Here is an 18,468-nt window from a genome sequence, read left to right on the forward strand (position 1 = left end):
GCCATTACCTGCTACAGTATTTTAATATATGTGATAACTCTTTGCTCTGGAAAAAGGGCATCTGCCAAATTGCATAAATATCAATGTTTATAGAAATGGAGAGTGGATAGTTTTATTGGTTCTAAAGAAAACTCGATCTGCTATGCGGCTACTGCTGAGAGAGTCTAAAGACTGTAAAGCAGGTCCAATAAAGAGATATTTAAATCCATGCTTCTGCTGCAGTGATAGTGACCTCAGAAACAGGTCTGTACAGGTGCTGGTGAGGAGATGGAGTGTGAAAAAAATGTGTGAAGTGCACACGGAGACGTTGCACCCGGCTAGTTTAGTCAGAATATGAAGGAATGGCGGAAATAGACATTTATCTCTTACTGCTTCAAGTTTTTTCTGTCACTTAATAGTGTATGCTGATTAGTTATCGAAAACATAGTGTAAAAGCATATTAATACTTTTATTTCATGTTTCATGTTGGACTATTTAGTCTAATTAACCATTCTGGTCTTCTGGTAAAACTATTCTGAACCACCATGAAAGTGTATTACATGCTACCAAAAGCATATTTTAAGGCTTTGGATTTAAATGTTATTGTTTAAAGGTTATAAAGACACTTTTAATTACATTTTGTTGAATTGCTAAACCGAGAAGTTAGTTGTCAAGTATTTTTATTATTGCTGTGTTAAAATAAGGTACATAAAAAACAATTTACTAACAGGGACTTTGCGATCTGCAGACTTTTTTGTGATTTCTAGTTTCTTAGTAACATGAAAAAGTTTTTTTTGTTGTTTTGAAAAAAAAAAACAGAAAAAGATTCTGGAGAGAAAATAACTGTTAACTGCTATTTAACCAGTTCATACCAAGAATAAGTCTTGCACACAATACACAGCATTAAACATAACTATACCTGTAAATGTTTAAAAGCGAACGGATTGTTCAGTATTACTGTAAAAACAACATAGTGTCAGAGACTCCCACCCTCACTCTGTTCACAGAAGTGTGAAGCACGTGCCCACTCATAGCACCAGTTTTCATTTACCTTTACGTTACCTTTTGTTTTGTCCATTGTCAAATGTGTTCATTCATTTAACATCCCCATCCAATCTCATCATTGGTTCTTGTCTTCACAAGCTGTTTTTCATTTATGTAATCATTATTGAATGTTAAAATACCCCTTTGTTTGCGTCTAGTGCTTCTGCGATAACCGAACCTTTTATAACCGTATATTGTTCTCATTTCATTTCATGTTTCATTTTTTTTTTGTCTTTCTTGTTTTTTGCCTTGGGCATTTATTGTTGTTTGCTAATTGCCCAGCTATGCTCGGTCTGCGTTTGTTTCCGTCTGCCAATTTTGAATTTCAAATTTAAATTTTATTTGTCACATACACATTAATACAGGGTACGACATGTAGTGGAATGCTTTTTTACGCAAACATGAAAAATAGAAATAAAATATAAGGATACAAATAAAGTAAATACAGTAAATAAAATAAGTATCAATTATAAGTGTGATCCAGAAAGATTTGTCCTTAAAGTGTTCATGTGCAGTACAAGGTGAAATAAAGTGACACTGTGCTCTGCCAGTCCAGAGTTAAAGTGACAGTCCAGAGATTAAGTGACATATACATAGTGCAAAAATGATTGTGCAGTGACGGAAAAGTGGGACGGAGAGATAAGCCCAGGTACAAGTTGCTAGGGGTTTTCTGGTTTAAACTTTGAATGGCCTGCAGGTAGAAGCTCCTCGTTCTCTTGTTGTTTGCTTTCAAGGAGCGGAAAAGCTTCCCTAAACACAAAGAGTCCATTGTTGGGATGGCTGAGGTCCTTCACAATCTTACTGGCCCTGGTCCGGCACCACGTGCTGTAGATGTCCCGCAGGTTAGGGAGCTTGGTGCGAATGGTACGTTCAGCTGACCACCAGGGTGTTGATGTGACAAGACAGGTCCGGTGTGATATAAACACAGAGGTACACGAAACTGACCAGTCTCTTCACTGGGGTGCCGTTGATCTTTAGCGCTTGGTATGACCGCTCCTGCTTCGTTCTGAAGTCCACTATCAACTCCTTTTCTTTGGTACAGGAACAATGGTGGACTGTTTGAAGAATGAGGGGACAACAGACTGTTCCATGGAGAGGTTGAATATCTCGGTAACCACCGGTGCTACTGTAGTTGGTCAGTGCAGGCTTTCAGAACCCGACCTGTGAGGCCATCTGGTCCTGCTGCCTTTTTGTTATTCATTCTCCTGAATTCTTTTCTCAAATCATGCTCCGAGGTGGTGAACATGTTTACCTCTCTGGCACTCTCAGAGTGCATGCTGTTTGTGCCACTAGCGCCGCTAGTGTGGTTAGCTGCACCCTCGGAGCGAGCATAAAAGGTGTTTAGCTCGTCTGCCAAAAGCATCTACATTCCTCATTTTGGAGGATGGTGTTTAATGGTCCATAATGGTTTTAAGTTCCCCTTCCACAGGCTCCTAGAGCCATCATGTTGAGACTGTGACACTAGTTTCCTCCTGTATCGCCACTTTGCTTCCTTCACCGCTCTGCGCACACTGTAAGATGCAGCCTTGTACTCGTCCATGTCCCTGGTGGCAAGCGGAGCAGAATTTTAGAGCAATTTTTGTCAGATATTATAAAACATTGTTACTCAGCATGTGCATTTGCTTCCACCATTAAGCATTTAGTACATTTACATAACACAAGATCATTTACAGGTATACTAGGGTAAGGTACAGGTACTGAAAAGCTGACTGGTTGTGTACACATTCTGTTTTCCCAAAATGCCACTATTGGCTTAAAACTTTTAAAAAATTTGCTGCTTTTTTCCATTTTAGATTTAGTAGACTTTTAATTTTTTTTTTTAATTACTTACTTATACCTAGGAAACTCCAAAAATCTATGCACATCCTCCCAACTTAGCAAACCTTGCATAAAATATTATGTAAGCAACATTGGTAAATGAGGCTCTTGGACTGTATAAATGCTCCATGGATATTCTTTCGAATCACTACATGTTGTGAAGCATCTGAGCAATGTTAATTGTGTTTGCCTCAATGTGCCTTGACCCTTTGAACATCACTCAAACGTCCCAACATTGGTTGATTCCTATAGCAGCATAATGTATGGTGCTTAAATGTAAAACTCATGATATCATGAGACACAATGTTTTTGTTTGTCCCCCCTTAATTTAAACTCGTTATGGTATTTTGCCTGGAGAAGTTCTGTTTATTCCGTTATTAGTTTATTCTACTGCATACTGTACCGGTGCTCTTATAGACATTGATTAATCAGCAGGATGAATTCGCATTGTATTCAGATCACACTGTGTTGTGAGCTAAACTGCCCACTCTACTTCCCTCATCTATTCAGCAGCTGAACAGGTTCCTAAGAGCAAGCTAGATAATAAATCTGCCATTAATAAGCCACCGACTGTGAAATAAATATCCTTTTCCCCTTCTCTTTCCCTGCATTAATTCTCCATAAGGTGAAAGCTGTGTCCCCGGTGCTGTGTTAGTCTGGAGTTCAGGGACTGACGCAGAATGAATAAGGATTAGCTGAGGGTGAAGATAGCTTGTCCCTTGACATCAATATACTCTCATGATTGTAAATGAGTCAGAATTAAATAAAGTGTGAATGGTTAAGTTTAAGGTGAGGGGCAGGGTTAGCACTCAGAGCTTTAATAACACCATATATGTATTCATTTTCATATCAAATACAGTGGAATCACTCTGATTTATTGGTATTATTTATTGGTCTGCTTTAATGCGTTTGAACTGAAGATCAATTTCAAAAATGCAAAAAAGACTACTATATCTTCCATATGGGTTTGTGTAAAATTGCATTTATTTGTCTTTTGATTTAAAAACAATGTGAATTATGATGGCTTTTAATTTTTTTCTTTTTGTTGTTTCTGAGCACACGGGGAAAAAAATTAATTTGTTTAATCGTGCAAAATGCAGTATTCAAAATCTCACAATATTAAATATGATCAATGCCTTAATGTGCACAATATTTCCACTCTAACAATCCTAACCTTAGTAAATGTAAATTTTATTGGTGATCTAGCACTTTACAGCCATTTTCACGAATGGTAAATATTTGATACAAACTGAAGCAAAATATTAAGAAATCACAGATAATGCAGTAGAACTTGGTGTGGTGCGAGGCAGGGGCAAGCGGGACAGAGTTGTTAGTCAGGGATTGTGTGTGGTATAACATTGTAAAAAACAGACATGTGTGAAACTTCCATTTACTGTCACTTTTGCTGTTGCTGTTGTTGAAAAGCTCATAGTGATCCAAAGGCTGAAGCTAGATTGTTTGATGAAGCCTTTGATGGATTATGCCCTGATGGTCGATCAATTATTTTACATCCGGGTGTTTCAAGAGTACCACAAAACCAAATGGAAAAGCCCTGTTGGTGAATAAAGACTGAATTTCATTCTCAGTAAGTTTGATGTTGTAACATTCCAGCATCGAACACCATCTTGGTAAATGAATTCCAAAAAAGTGTCACACACAGACTCATGCAATGTTTTTTCTCACAACAAATGTGTGGGAAGATACACAACCAAACATGCAAAGACGACATATTTCTTTCTGCTGAGAAAGCTATGGTAAAAGATCTGCTTCAGGGTGGTGGGACATGAAGTATGATTTAAAGAATATTTAAGTAGGAAGATTATAAAACTTGGAAAGGGTTAGGGTTAGCGTTAAATTGCATTGATGTCCATAACACTTAGGGACAAGTAAAAAAAAAAAAAAAGTCCATGCCAATTCAAATAGTCTCCACAATATAGTGCTTTCACCACCATGCTTCACAAAACTCACTAAGATAAAATCTGAGAACGGTGGAAATAGTGTTCTTGCGAAAATGGAAATTATTGTATTTACCCCATATGTAGTGTTTACTATTATTAATAATCTTTTCCTATAGATAGAAAATATGCTCCTCGGGAGTGTTTAGGTTCATTTTCAAGTTTATTACTACAGCGTTTTTCAAGATGGACGTTGTCTCAAAGCAGCTTTTTACGGAACTAGTGTGTAGCATAAAGCATGGGTTAGAGAGCATTTAATTGGATGATTATAAAAATAGTACAAGTATGTCTTCTTTAAATCATTTTGGGGAAACAAACAAAAACGAATATCATGGGAACAATTCTTGTATTACTCAGCAGATGCCTATTTGTGTTGATACCCAAAGCAATAAGCGCAGGAAAAGAAATGCTGCCTGCTGAAAAGAGGATAACATGGCAAACTAACCAATGCAACTATGAAACATGGCAAACCATGAAACCGATTAGTCGTCACAATTCTCTTCATTTTTCTTGTGTAATGTATATAAAGTCATTATGTTTGTTGGCTTTATTGCTGCTTTTGTATGTCTTCAAATATATGCTTTTATTATCTGATTTTTGAGACTATTTTCTTACTTTCTTTTAATGTAAAGCATTCACACAGACAACAATGTGAAAGTTATAATTTCTAAACTAGTTTGAGATAACACTTTGGACTTTACATTCTATAAGTCCACTTTCACATACAGAACAAATGACAGAATCTCAGCACTGGAATAGATTTCATTAATTTTACCCCCTGCAATTAGCCGCTACCGGTGAAAACGATTACTTGTGCTAATTAACTTTAGCGAAGTCCTGAGGCCGGTTAATTCAATTACTTCCAATAAAAGGTTTTGAATGTTCAGGCTGGACCATGAACTCTCCCATAGCAATCATTTTAGCTCACGTTCTATTTAGAGGAAGAGTTCCATCTCGCGTTTGAAAGCTTGAGGGTACTGCTCCTCATTTTCATGTGTAATGAAAGGAATTGGAGTTTGGCCATGTCCAGGATAAAAGAAATGACTGCTAACAACCTTAGCTAGGAGGAATGACGGTAACTGAGAAAGATGTTTTTGAGATAGATAGATAGATAGATAGATAGATAGATAGATAGATAGATAGATAGATAGATAGATAGATAGATAGATAGATAGATAGATAGATAGATTTTTTTGAGATAGATAAAATCTTACTCAGCGATTGTCCTGCATTTAATGCTGTCCATTTTTTTTTTTTTTAGCTTTACCAGTTTTTCGGTTCCTGCGTATATTAGAAGCATTCCCACTGTTTGATTCTGCCACCACTATTCCCCACAGTTCATTAAAAAACAATGAAAAATTATTGAGATAAAATTTCGGTTGACAAAAATATAAATTTTAATCTCATCTGACCAGACAATCTTCTTCTGCTCTGTTCAGTGAGTATGCTTCATGCTGTTTGGCAAACATCAAATGTTTTTTTCTTATCCTTTCATTTAAAAGAAAAATTTTTTTGGCCTCTGTTCCATACAGCCCCACTCTGTGGCTTAGAGTGGTCCTATGAACAGATACTCCAGTCTCCACTGTGGATCATTTCAAATCTTTCAGTTTTGTCTTTAGTGTTTTGGTAGAATCTTTGACTACTGCCCTTCTTCCCTGTTGTGTATGTTTTAGTGGAACGCTTTCTCTTGTCAGGTTTGTGGCTTAATCTTTCCGTTTTTTATAATGGTTTTAATGGTGCCCCTTAGGATGTTCAAAGTTTAGGATTTTTTTATAACCCAACTTCTTTACTTTTTTGTCCCTGACCTGTTTGTAGTACTTTTGTAGTTTCTTGTTGTTGTCTCATGGACCATTCAGGACAGATGTAAATACATAAGACCCCAATTTTTATTTTCCAAATAACCCATTTTAACAATTCAAACAATTTTGTATGGTTAAAATGAAGTGCAATTACGATGCGGTAAAATAGGAAAAACAACAAGAGGGGTGAATACTTTTGCACTCATATTTAGTTTTTAGATATTAGAAAATGGATATTTTCCTTTGTTTCTGTAAGAGTTTTATTAGTTCACTTATAGCTTCACACAGCAGGCAAACAGAGGTGAAAACACACACACACACACACACACACACACACACACACACACACGCACACACACATACAGCGCTCTCTTTTCTGACAGCTCGCCAACACACATTCCAGCCTCAGCAGCCTATTTCAGGACACTCGTCTTTACAAATAAGCTGCACATCAGCAGAACGGCTCAGCATGCACAAACCACGCAGGGCTGACACAGAGGGCAAGTGTGTGTGTGTATGTGTGTGTGTCTGTGTGTTTGTGGTTGAATAAATCATCTGCATATTTGACTTAGGGCACTGAATGCTTAAGCAAAAATCACTTGAATATGGAATAAAACAGATTAAGCGTAATTAGTGACACTATTATCTTGACAAATGAGCTAATAGCAAGCTTTTAGTAATGACAATAGGAATAGCCATTATATATTACAGAGCCCTTGTCTTCTTTATTAATGATGTAATAAATCATGCACTTAAATCATTAATGATCCCTGACCATTGTTTATTTTTATAGGCAATTTTCTGCAAGATAAACATTAAAAAAACCTTTTATATTTCTGAATATCAAGTGACATTACTTCATCATGTCAGGGGCACAGCTGAAAAAAGTCAGACATTTCTGGAATTTATGCACGATTCATTAGCATTTTTTCGTAGGCATTTACTTAACATGTGGACTTTTTCAAACAAAGAACCACAGTGCTTGGACCGTCCATAAAAATTTACGAGAGGGATTTAGAAAAGGTCACAATCAAGGGCGAGACAACAGTAAGTCCATTCTGTACAATAAACAGTAATATATTCTTGCTGTCGCATTCATTCCTTCATGTGGCCTGGACAAGTCAACAATATCGGAGAGAAAAGAATGTTTATAACCAAGAGAGAGTGAGAGAGATAGAGAGAGAGACACTGTACAGACCAAATAGGGCTTACTGTATTATTAAAACGTGTTTTACAGTACCTTTTTTTGTATGAAACTGCAATCACTTTTCAAAATGTTCCAGTTTCATTCATAACTGTTGTAAAACATGGAGCAATATGAGCATTATGAGGGATTTTATATCAAGTAATATAGAACAGTTTAAGGAAGCTTTTTCTTGTTGACTTCCTCGTCTGGCATTACTCCTGTAGAGTATATGGCCAAAAGTATGTAGACACCTCTCACACAATTATGCTGGTTTTGCCTTGTTATCTTAGATAGACAGCTAAGCAATTAAGAATTAAGGGCCTTGCTTTTATTCACTGAGCTACCACTTGCCCCACAATGCCCCTGTGCACAAAGTAAGGTCCATTAAGACATGATTTGCCAAGGTTATAGTAAAAGAACTCCTGTATAGAGCCCTGACCTCAACCCCACTGACCACTATTGAAATCACTTTAAATGCTGACTGTGTGCCAGGCTCTTTGCTCCACAGCAGTGTCTGACCTTATGAATACTTTTATACAGAAATGGACAAATCCCCACAATTATACCTGAAAAACTAGTGATTTGCCTTCCGAGAAGAATGAAGGTTATTATAAAAGCTGTGGGGCAATACATTTGGAATGGGATGTTCAACACATTGGGATTCACATGTACATGTGATTGTCTGGTGAACACAAACCTTTGGCCAACGTTTTAGTGTAGAGCTTTAATCAATCTCAGAAATTACAATAAAAAAATTAATAAAATGCCTGTTTGTGTCTGAAGGGCAGTGGTGGACAAAGTTCACAAACCATGTACTTGAGAAAGTTGTAAAAGTAAAATTATTATAAATTATTAATATTATTCCAGTAAAAAGTAAAAGTGCTCCCTTAAAACTTTTACTTGAGTTAAATTACAATTACAAATTACAAATTACAATTATTTGCATTTAAATGTACTTAAGTGTCCAAATGAGTTATTATGGCTAACATGTTCTATTATCATTTTATCCACAAGATTCTTTGTTACTCGACAGTTTATGTAAAAAGACTCTCATGTTCCTTTTAGCACACCAAACAAACAACAGAATGATATTAATTAGTCAAACACTGATTCATATCCATTAAATTTATCATGAGTCAGAAACCTTCTTGACAACTATTTCAAAGAAATTGCGCAAATAAAGCCACAGGTGTTGTGGTAAGCTATTTTATTCCATTATTTATTCCTCTCAAAATATTTCGCTTGCTGTTGAACTGAAGCTGAACTGTATGCTTGTGCTAATTAAATACTACAAAGCGGCAATCAAAACGTTTAAAACGAAGCGCGCGCTCTACCCTGATTGGTGGCTTACTCCGTAAATTTTTATCCAATCATAAATGAAAAGGAATGACTGATTTCACAAATTGTATTTTTGACTAAAATGTAGTGAAGTGAAAGTAAAAGTCTACTTCAAAAAGCTATGTGAAAAATCTACTTAAGTACAGTAACGAATAACACCACTGCTAAATGGCTGGTTAAATTATTTCAGAAATGGCTGATCTTCAAAAAATGTTAACACCAAACAGTGTATTTTTCTGTTATAAATAACAAAGAAAAAATCAGTCAGTTCTGTGGGCAAAGAAGTCCAGTTTCGTTTGAGCTAAAAGGAAGACAAAATTAATGTTAATAAAAACTCTGTACATTGGAAGTACCGTAATTTTCGAAACTATTAAGCGCACCCAAATATAAGCCACACCCACTGAATTTTACAAAGATTTAAATTTTAAACATAAATACGCCGCACCAGTCTATAAGCCGCAGGTGTCTACATTGAAACTAATGAACTTTACACAGGCTTTAACGAAAGACAGTGCCTGTAAAACGGCTTGTATCTAAACAGTAGCCTACCAAGAAAGTCATTGTTCACTGTCTTCCTCCTTCCTTTCACAACAATTTTTCTCGAGAGTTTATCTTTTGGCATCGTCGTGCGTTTAAAAATCACCATCGGTGAAGCTTTTCTCCCGATGCCGTGCAGCTCAGAACACAGGTGAAGTGCGTTTTTTCATGCCCGTTTGTTTTCAGCGTGACGAATGATTCGCATTTCCTGTAGACAGTCCGAGTGAGCGGCAGGTCAAACGTCAGAGGAACCTCAACCGTATTTATGATGTGGTGCGGCCCGATTCAGTGGGAGCGCATCTGATTTAATATAAAGAGTTTCATTAGTTCACCTAAACCCGTTCCGCAATTTTATTGGTGTAATGTTATGGGGCTCAGTTTTTTGGCTTGAAGTTTGTGAAAACAGGAAAACCCCCGCAAAAATTTAATTAAAGCCATGGGGTTCAAAGCGTGGGAAAAAAGTAGCGGCTTATAGTCCGGAAAATACGGTAATCAGGAAAAGCATCTCAAATTGTGGAACAACTCAGACCTTGAGACCAAATCGGGGGTCAATTCCTGTCATCTGACCAAATCAGTGGATAACAAGGCACTGAATGTATCTACTGTATCTGTTAGTTAATGTGTCAGTTAGTTTTGCTGATAGATAGATAGATAGATAGATAGATAGATAGATAGATAGATAGATAGATAGATAGATAGATAGATAGATAGATAGATAGATAGATAGATATAGAGATGGATGGATGGATGGATGGATGGATGGATGGATGGATAAAGATTCATCATTGCACAAAACACAATAAATCTAGACAATTAATTAACTGTTGTATATTTACTATATTTTGAATACTCTGTACTTCTGTATTTCATTTTAGTATTTATTTATGGATTATTAGTCTGTACACCCTAATATATTTATGCTAATCTAAATTCTAACATTCTTTCATTCAGAAGCTGTTTTTGTGAGCATGTCAGATTAAATAGTCAAAGACTCAAAAGGCATTACATAATGCTTTCATGTATTCTCTCATTCTGACTCTCATTCAGAGTGTTTTACAGCTGAGAGGAGAGGAGGAGCAAACTCTCGTCTGTACTCCCGAACTGTAAAACACTCCGAATAAATAAAGAGAAAGCATTAAAGCAGAGACTGATGCTTTCAGCTGCTCACAGCAGGCATCAGGCATTCAGCCTTGCACAGTAGCATGACTAACTCATAGATTAGCATTTGCACCAGTCAGTAAATATCAGCCCATGAGGAGAGTTTGCTGGGCAGATGGAAAAAGAGATCTCCTTGTTATCACTAAACTTCCTAGACAGCAATGAAATCAAATAGAAATAAAAGTAAAATGTCTACATAAGTGTCCCGTCTAGCTTCTTTTCTCCTCAGACAAAGATCTCACAAGTGCTTGCCCTTGAGTTTTAGTAGACAATAAAGTCGCACATTGTTTTAAGGTAGGCTGGAATGATAATGTGTCAAGTTCATTCAAATAGAGATGTACAGGTTTTTTTTATGTACAGGTGCATCTCAATAAATTAGAATATCATTAAAAAGGTGATTTATTTTAGTAATTCAATAAAAAAAAAAATGAAACTCATTAAATAGATTCATCACACACAGACTGATATATTTCAAGTGTTTATTTCTTTTAATCTTTATGATTTTGGCTCACATTTAACAAAAACCCACCAATTCATCTAAAAAAATTTGAATAGTTCATAAGACCAAACAAAAAAAAAATTGTGAAATGTTGGCCTTCCTGAAAGAATGTTAATTTACAGTACTGCATATGTACTCAATACTTAGTACAGGGGCCTTTTGCTCTAATTACTGCCTCAATTCAGCGCGGCATGGAGTTTGTGACACTGCTGAGGTGGTATGAAAGCCCAGGTACCTTTGACAGTGGCCTTCAGCTCATTTGCATTTTTTGGTCTCTTGTTTCTCATTTTCCTCCTGACAACACCCCATAGATTCTCTATGGGGTTCAGGTCTGATAAGTTTGCTGGCCAACACCATGGTCATTTAACCAACTTTTGGTGCTTTTGGCAGTGTGGGCAGGTGCCAAATCCTGCTGGAAAATGAAATCAGCATCTCCATAAAGCAGAGGAAAGCATGAAGTGTTCTAAAACGTCCTGGTAGACAGCTGTGCTGACCTTAAATGTGATAAAACACAGTGGACCAACACCAGCAGATGACATGACTTCCCAAACCACCACTAACTTTGCAAATCTTACACTGAACCTCAAGCAACTTGGATCCTGTGCCTCTCCTTACTTCTCCCAGACTCTGGAACCTTGATTTACAAATGAAATGCTAAATTTTCTTTCCTTTCATCTGAAAAGACTACCTTGGCCCACTGAGCAACAGTCCAGTCCTTTTTGTCCTTTGCCCAGGTAAGACACCTCTGACGTTGTCTCTGGTTCACACAAGGAATGTGTCAGTTTTAGCCCATGGATACATCTGTGCATGGTGGCTCTTGAAGCAGCTGCAGTCCACTCTTTGTGAATTTCCCCCACATTCTTGAATGGGCTTCGTCTCACCTTTTTCTACCACATTATTTCCTTCCATTCATCTTTCCATTAATGTGCTTGGATACAGCATTCTGTGAACAGCCAGCCTCTTTAGCAATGGTGTCTTTCCTTCCATGTGCAGGGGTCAATGATTGTCTTCTGGACAACTGTCAAGTCAGCATTCTTTCCCATGATTGTGTAGCCTGAACCAGACTGAGACACAATTTAAAGGCTCAGGAAACCTTTGCAGGTGTTTGGATTTAATGAGCTGATTAGAGTGTGACACCACGAGCCTTCAATAGTTAACCTTTTCACAATATTCAAATTTTCTGAGATACTGAATTTTGGGTTTTCATTAGCTGCAAGCCATAATTACCAAAATGAAAAGAAATAAACACTTGAAATGTATTAGTCTGTGTGTGATGAATCTATAATATACAAGTTTCACTTTTTGTATTGAATTACTAAAATAAATAAACTTTTTAATGATATTCAAATTTATTGAGATGCACTTGTATATGTCAGTAGAGTGTTTATGATATGCAAGTTCCAGACATCAAAAACTTAACAAGAGTCTTTAATTCCTTTTACTGAGGGGAGAAAATATGGTATATAAAGACAGAAGTGTTTTTTTCGTGACTGAGGAAGGAACATAACCCAGATAGTTGGCAAAACACTCCGCAAACAAGTTGTATAAACTCATCCTTCTTCAAAATGAATAAACATAAACTATTTCTCCTCAGCCAAACGGGGGTTGGAAAAGTGACTAGTTTGAAGAATGACACACAGCTGAAAATGCACTGACAAACCATGTATGCTACTACAGTAGAGCAAAACTTTTTCCCGAATTGTGAATCATTAAATATTTCAAGTAAGTGATGAATGAAATGAAAAAGAGAATAAATCTAGAAGCAGTTTTCCTTTTTTTTTTTTTGGGAAAGTACATTAGTATTTGCAGTGGTGAACAGTAATGAAGTAAATATAATTCTTTACTGTACTTAAGTAGCTTTTGCACGTATCTGTACTTTACTGAAGTTTTTCCATTTGTAGAGACTTTTAACTTCACTACATTTTGCTAAATCATTCATTCCTTTTTTTTGAGAGGATAAAAAATTAACTGGTCAAACACATAGCAAGCCACCAATCAGGGTGTAGCCTGCTCTATTTTAACTTCTTGTGATTGGCGCTGATTTCCAAGCAGAGTTGTTCCTTTTGTTGTGTTTCCTCAATTCTCAGAAGATTTTTAGTTCATCTTTGGAACATTGTGTGACATAGATATCGAAATAAAACCCAAAATCCTTGTTAATTCTTTTGAGATAGCAAAGAGAAACCTTTAAGCAAATACATTTTCCTTCTGGAGGGCTTTTCCTTCATGGACTGATTAAAATGTGTAGAGCAGAAAAACCAACTTGTGTTTGTTAACGGCAGAATGTGAAACAGAATGGAAAAATAGAAACTTCAGCACAATGTGTCACTGTTGTAGTTTCTCAGGTATTGTGGGCTGTGTAATTTGTTTCCTGAAGTGTGACTGGAGTTGGTTCTCAGATCCATTATTTGTACATTATTCTAAATGCAGTATGCTAATTCTGTGTGTGCTTTAGCATATAGCCCTAGTTCTCGGGTTTAGATTAAACCCTGCTGAAATAAATAAAGAAATAGTTACAAAGAAACCATCACAGAAACTGTAATAGTTCAAATGCCATTACAAACCGTACGTTAAAGGCTGTAAAACTTTACCAAATCTTTTCTATTAAAAAGTGTTTGTGTGCATCATTAATTTTTTCATTATTAGAATCTAAATGTTTAGTGATGTTTTTATGCTCCCTACTGATGTCTAGTAGGACATAACATACTCCAGTCAATATGTGATCTACAAATTCCTAAAGCGGTTCTATTGGTCCTTAATAAATAAATAATTTACCATTAGAGTCAGTTTCCATTAAGACCAGTACAATTCATTATTTTCTATTATAACCCATTAAAACCATACAATTATATCTTTAAATATCAAATTATATAAATTATATCTAGCAATATAAGCTTTAAAGACCTGATGTAATTATCTATTCTGTTTAAGTGACATCTGTTTATAATATTGAATGAAAGTGCTAAAATCTCTCCTAATTATCAGTAACTCTACCTTACAATTACAAAACCATTACTGTGTAGTCTCATCACAGACATAAGCTATTAAATATGCACAATAGAATTCACTTACTGAAAGCCAAATCAGGCTTGTGATTGCTATTTATTTTTATTTCAGGTTTTCTAAGTCAGCGTTCATACCGTGCCTCTTTAAAACCCCAATTACAGCAAACAGAAAAGATGAGCTCTTTAGTTCAAACCAAACAAAGCTTACGGTTCTGATGTTTGTGTAATTTGTACTTTGATTAGGCAATAGTTGCTTGGTCTATTTACTTGTAGGTTCACCTCCAGAGACATTTTAAGAAAGTAATCCCCCTCGTTTATGTTTATTATACTATCATATTTCATGTGCACCTTTTCAGACTGTTAATTTACATATTATGGATGTACAGTATTAGTGAAGTGTGATTTAAATAAATTAGCTCTAATAACTAGACAGAACTATAGATTGTGTGAATCTACAATCTAAGGTAGAAAGAAATCAGTCTAAGTTTCTAAATACCATTTGTTTTATTTAAAATTATGACTGGTGCCAGTGCTGATTTTATTAAGTAAAAAACGTATTTATGTATTATTTTCCTTAAAAGAAGGCGAGAGCTTAGCCTTAATAGGCCCATGGGGTTGTTTTATTAACTTTGATTTTCAACCAGAGAGTTCCCACAAGATTGAGACCTCTGGTCATCTAGTAGTAATTTTTTTTTTTTTTATAAAATGTTAGCAACATCCATCTTGCTCACTAAAGCTGACCTGAAAAGCTTTTTGCTTTAATGTTAGCATTAGTGCTTGAAATTTGCCCTCTCACCAACTTCATTAATGCTCCATCAGTCGATAAACATCAGGAGTGATTTAGATTAACATTGAGCTCCATTTGTCTTTTAGATGCCATGACATAGTAGGTGTCCATTATCATAATGTACCCAAATTAGACATTCAGTGTGTTTACTTCTACAGGAGGCAGAAGGGTAGTGTGATTAAAGTTGCTCTCAATGTTTCTTATGTCTCACAGTGTTTTTCGTTTTACTATTACAGCATGTAATTTTCTCATTAGAAATCGAAATGTCCATCATTATTTCTGTATTGTTGCTTTGTTACGATGTTTATTTGAAGCTGACTTAAATCATTAAACACATTCATAACGAATCCAAAGACAACCTTGATAATCAGTGTGTTTGTTGTCATGTATTTATTGACATCTTGGCTGTAGTGTATTTATGAATATGTTTTTTTTTCATTCTACAGGAGGCAGAGTGGCATTGTGATGAGTTCACCAAAGGTGCCTGTTTCAGCCGAGGGAAATCAGAGGTGAGCGTGTGCTCTTGATTCTGGTGTCACTGTACATAATTAAGGTTGTGAAAATTGAGGTTCTCAGGTTGCATAGCACACTTTGACCTAGGTCAATTAGTGGGAATTTATCATGGGTGTCTTTCTGATCATGTAAACAGGGTAGTTCATGCTTTTCTCCAAGTGCATTCAGCTCCTTGTAATGTAGCATAAATTAGCTTGATGAATTGTGTCTCAGTGTATTTCTGTATTTTCTGAACCACTTCTGAAGAAATGTGTCTTAGAATCTAGTTCGAAAGCTAACCTCATTCTAAGCCTCTGTATGAAATTAACCCAGTTTTACCAAAGTTAAAAAATATGCTCTTTCATTTACACTTTGCTTCCCTCTAAGGGGAATCCTTAAATGCTTTGTGTAAAAGACTATAACAGTGTGTAAGTAATAGGAGACCATTTCAAATGATAGTTAGAATTTAAGCATATTAAAAGCTGATTTTTTTTATTTATCACGTATAATATATTGAATTGTTAAAAGTAAACCCTGTTTAATCCTTTATGTCCAAATCCTGTAAGCGTAAATTCAGTATTTATGTATTTTTTTTTGTTTAATCCCTTTCAAATTTGAACCCCTTTCACACTCAGTCATGATAAGCTGCATCAATAACCTTGCTGTTCTGTTCACTTCTATGCAATGTAGTTTCCTTTTTCCTGTTACCTCTATGATACTGTATATGTAATTCGGTTTGGAAATAGAGACGAAAATCTTTTTCATGCTCCTGTTTGATCTGTGCAATTTGGAGACCAAATGAATACCATTCATTCTTTTTCATGTTCCTTAAACCATTCCTGAACCATTCCTGAACAGTTTCTTCAGTATAGCAAGGCTCATTATCCTTTTGAATGAGGCCACTGCTATTAGAGAATGCCAATGCCATGAAGACGTGTACTTGGTCTGCAACAGCATATAAGTGCCAGAACTAGAGCATTGTCCAAAGCATTACGCTGCTTTTGCTGGCTTCGGATATTTCCATAGTTTCCATCCTTGTGCGATCTCTTCCCAGGTTGGTGATGCACATACACATTACCATCCACAAGATTGGAACATGATTCATTAGACAAGGCCTCTTTTCTCTTTCTCTATTATAAGCCCTTTCAGTGGTAAACAGGGATTAGCATTGACACTCTGACCAATCAGTCTGCAGCAAAAGCTGTAATGCACTTTGCATTAGGACATCTTTCTTTGCCAGACACTTTTATAGCAGTTTACAGTGTGCCACAATTTAATCATCAGTGGGATCAGACAAGATGGGCTACGCCAGTGTTCACCGGTTGTCCTTACTTGGACCACTTTTGGTAGTTGCTAACCACTAAACACGCCCTTATAAGACTTATTGTTTTGGAAAAGACCTGTCTCAGATGTTTAGACATCTCCGTCTGGTGCTTAAGCTTGCTCATTTTTCCTGATTCCAGCACATCAACTTCTACTCTAACTGTTCATCCTTCTTGATAGATGCCACTGTAATGAAATTAATGTCATTTACTTTTGTCAAATACCATAATTTTAATTGTAAATGTATTTGCTTCACCTGTCTGGGCTGATTGGTGTATTTGACAGATGTTACAGAAAAACGAAAAATCACGACCATAATCTAATTACTGGTAAAAAAAAAAAAAAGGCTGTTATGGTGTGTGAATAATTTTATTTGTAAGACAACAATTTTGCAAACTTGTTTTGTGTATTCTAAAATGTATATGGTATGCTTATAGCATAAATCTAATGCAGGTTTATACATGTGAAAGCATTATACAATATCAAACCCCTAATGCAGGATTTTATGCTTCATCTTAATTGAAATGACTTTTTCAGTATATGACCCTGCCTTGACCTCAAGGGCTCCCGGTGTATTTTAGTCAGTCTCATGTGGTTTAAGTGTTTTAAGAAGAAGTTAAAGGCCTATAATAAGGGCTATGCTGACCAACATATGATTATCATTCAGAATTACAAGCTAAGTCACCTTCCTCTGAGTGCTGGTGGTTATGAGATGTTGTTTGCATGGAATTGTTTTCCATCCTGTCACTGTATCAGCTATAACAGCTAAGATTAGAAGGCTTAATCAGCTGAGGTACTGCCAAGTCTGTGACAGTGATTGTTTTATGTAACCAATCATTTACTTATTTATTATAATGTTTTTTTTGAAAACTCATAAAATGTGAATTTTACTAGTAAATTGTCTGCATGTGGTTCCCTCCGGGCCTACTCATGAAAAGCAAAAGAAGCTTTGATTGATATTAATGTGCTTCAGTCCGCTCCATTTGTTTATAATGCAAAAAGCCATAGCAGCTGTATTATTCCACGAAGCGTAACACATTCTCCGTGGGTTTTTTCCCCCACTTTCTTTTCATAAACATGTCTCATTGTGATGAGTTTGAGGACATTAAATCTGCCTTTATTTACACACAGAGCGGACCATTGCCTTTTGGGCAAATTATTTTAGTGCAAATAAAAAGGAAAAATATATTTTTTAAATGTGTTGGCCCAAACTAAAAGATAATGTTTCAGACCCCTTCAGAAATCCCTCAGGCCCTGCAGAAACCAAACATGAAATTAACCCCCCATGAAAGAGAGGGAAAAGCAAGATGAATTTTATGCCTTACTGAAGCATACAAAGGACGAATAGCAGTGCAATTAGAAAACTCAGATTGAGAGAAGTTCCAATTGAATATTAAAAAAGTATTTATATGGAATGACTGAGGTAAAGCACTGATGTTTTTCAGAGACTCACCAGATTTTATTTTTTTCAAAGACTTGCCTTTCTAAAGATTGTTTTTCTCTGCACTGAAAACAATTTTTTGAATTTAAGATAAAATGGTAAATAAAATA

General features: G+C 36.0%; 1 protein-coding gene across 3 annotated transcripts in view; it reads left to right on the forward strand.

The window, feature by feature from the left end:
* sema5a (sema domain, seven thrombospondin repeats (type 1 and type 1-like), transmembrane domain (TM) and short cytoplasmic domain, (semaphorin) 5A) overlaps nt 1-18,468 on the forward strand; it is a 227,343-nt gene that overhangs the window by 83,177 nt on the left and 125,698 nt on the right. For all 3 annotated transcript variants that reach the window (XR_006923712.1, XM_046834116.1, XM_046834115.1), the window contains exon 5: nt 15,549-15,611. Coding sequence is in view for 2 of the 3 variants with exons in the window: in XM_046834116.1 (XP_046690072.1) it covers nt 15,549-15,611 (63 nt within the window). In the remaining variant the exon portion in view is untranslated. The remainder of the gene's footprint in view (nt 1-15,548; nt 15,612-18,468) is intronic.

Source organism: Silurus meridionalis, chromosome 21, assembly GCF_014805685.1.
Source record: "Silurus meridionalis isolate SWU-2019-XX chromosome 21, ASM1480568v1, whole genome shotgun sequence".
NCBI classification, from domain to species: domain Eukaryota; kingdom Metazoa; phylum Chordata; class Actinopteri; order Siluriformes; family Siluridae; genus Silurus; species Silurus meridionalis.